Here is a 2,427-nt window from a genome sequence, read left to right on the forward strand (position 1 = left end):
CTGAGCCAAAGTCCAACCAGCACCAGAGGGACCGTGGCCATTGGGACACCCCCAAAGCCTCAGCTCCCACCCCCGTGTGCCCCGAATCCTCCCAAAGCTCAACATGGTGGTGATGAAGAGAAAACCAAACCCAAGAAACAAACAAACCCAGGGCAAAGCCGCTGCTTTTGGCCCAAAGCTGGGGCTGCCTCGGTGCTTCCCTGGCCCAGCCCATCACCCAAACCTCAGGAGCTCCACCAAAGCGACGGCCTCAAATCAAAGCACTGGAGCAAAGAGCAAATGAAGCTTCGCAGCCCAGCTCGGACCTCCAAGAGGAGGAGCCAGAGCCTGGGGCCTGCTCTTCTGCTTGTGTTGGTTCCTTGGCTTAGCCTAGAAAAGCACCACGAGGCTCAGGAGAAGCTGCAAAAGCAAAACCCTGGTTCTGGGTCCCCTTCAGCCCCCAGGGGCTGGAGCTTGCAGGTTCCTGCTGTGCTACAAGGCTGCATGCTGCAAAGGAACTGGAAGTGGGGCTAGACACGAATCCTCTGGGATTTGTGCTGGTTTGGGCTTTTACCTGAACACCAGGAACATCCTATCCCATGCTGGGAAGTCTGCAATGACTGGAGGAGGTCACTTGCTGTCTTAGGCCCCTTTTGGAGCAGCTTCTGGCTGGCCCATGTGAGGAGACATCGAAGACGAGTGGTTTGGTACTTGCATAGCTGCTGAGTCCATGTGGAGGGAGGAGACTTCTGCTTCTGGAGCAGAGCTGCAAAGAGGCCACTCGGGCAGCCCAGGAGCAACCCATTCCTTCGTTTCCAAGTGTGGTGGTGGAACAGGGTGTCAGACGCAGGTCGCTCAAGATGCCATCAGGATGGAGGTCTCAAAGGTCCCTCACATGGGGGATAAGCTCTTCCAGCATCCATCCCAGTAGCATCATCCCTTCTTTTGGGGATGCTGAAAGCACCAAAGGGTTTGTGTCCTCCTGGGCAGTGCCACTGCCTCTGCCTGCCCTGGAGGGATGCGAGGAGGGGGGACACCCAGCACTCAAGTTCTACCACCCTCTGTAGCAGCGCACAGCAGCAGTGGTGTGTCAGAACAACCAGCAGAAGAGAGAATGGCTTCGAGATCCTCCTTCCTCCTCCACAAACACCTCATTGCAAGGAAAAGAACAATGGAAAACAGACAAAAAGAGGTGGCATCGGCTCCTTCTGAGATGTTTGCTCCACCCCAGGGGCACTCAAGCCTTACTGGGGTTCAAATCCCACACGGCTCTTCTCTCTTCCACAATTCCCCTCCTTTCTCCTAACGCTGGAAGCAAAGAGGGGGGAAGGAGGAGCAGAGTCTTCTTCACCTCTCCCAAGCAGCTTGGCCAAGCTCTTGGTGCTCATGCAGCTTGTGAGGAGAGCCAGGACGTGCTCCCTCCTTGCAGGAACCATCCCTTTGCACTGAGCCCGCACTGGGGGGACTGGGAAAGGAAATAAATATGCTTGTTCCAACACAACAATATTATATTAAGAGCTTTCCCCTCCCCCCACCCACCCCCCCCTTTTAAATAGCATCATCCCTTCCTTGTCTCTCTGACATGGGAAGAGGAGCCAGAACCCCAAAGGAACTCCCAACTTTGCTGTTGCTTTAAGCTCATTTCTACATAGAAAAACCTAAGAATTAAAAGGAAAAAGCCCTTGAAAACGAACTGATTTGCAGGAGGGGGAAGGAAAGAAAAGACTTTCTGCTTTCCTGTCACCAAATTGCCAACCAAGAGCTCAACAACTCTTTGGATCTTCTTTCCCAAGCCAGGAGGGCTCCGTTCCTGCCACGCTGGTTTGGGTCTGGGAGGGCAAGTCCCGGCTTGAGGAGCTGAGCAAGCACTGGAGGGGTGGGGGGCCCAAGGACTGCCCAGCTCTCGCCCAGCTCTGCCCATTGGGAGAAGGGCAGAGCTCTCCTTGGCTCTCTTCTCAGAGCCCTTGGAGCTGTGCAGGCGTCTGCTCAGGATCCAGCTGGAGGTGGCTCTATGGTGCCAAATTGGATTTGGGGTTCCTTTTGGCTTGGTTTGGGTGGAGATTTGGTTGGTGGTGGTGCTGCTGCTGCTGCTTCTTCGTGTCCAAGTGTCGCCTGGAGTTTGGTTGCCTTTGTTCAGACGCTGCACGTTCCGAGAGGGGGAGAGAAAGGTTCACACCAGCCAGTGCCCTGCGGAGCATCAGCCCATCTCCTTCCACTGCTTGTAGAAGTCCAGGACGTTCTTTATCTCCACGCTGGCGCTGGCGGCTGCCTGGATGGCAGACTGCAAAGAGACACAGCTCAGGGGCAGGGCTCAACCTGCCAGAGGGGACACTGAGACCAGCCCCTGGGAGGAAGAACCCTCACACAGGGTGTCCCGAGGAGCTGGGGCTGCCCCAGCCCTGGCAGGGTTCAAGGCCAGGTTGGACACAGTGGCCTGGGATGGAGCTG

The 2,427-nt window shown here is 56.0% G+C and overlaps 1 protein-coding gene across 1 annotated transcript in view; it reads right to left on the minus strand.

Annotated features, from left to right (window-relative positions):
- Positions 1 to 2,176: 2,176 nt before the first annotated feature.
- SMG5 (SMG5 nonsense mediated mRNA decay factor) overlaps positions 2,177 to 2,427 on the minus strand; it is a gene marked incomplete at its 5' end in the record, with an annotated part of 12,182 nt that continues 11,931 nt past the window's right edge. Inside the window, one exon of the mRNA XM_010014813.1 lies at positions 2,177 to 2,260. Within this exon, the coding sequence (XP_010013115.1) occupies positions 2,177 to 2,260 (84 nt within the window). The remainder of the gene's footprint in view (positions 2,261 to 2,427) is intronic.

This window comes from Nestor notabilis, unplaced genomic scaffold, assembly GCF_000696875.1.
Source record: "Nestor notabilis isolate BGI_N333 unplaced genomic scaffold, ASM69687v1 scaffold18245, whole genome shotgun sequence".
Taxonomy (NCBI): Eukaryota; Metazoa; Chordata; class Aves; order Psittaciformes; family Psittacidae; genus Nestor; species Nestor notabilis.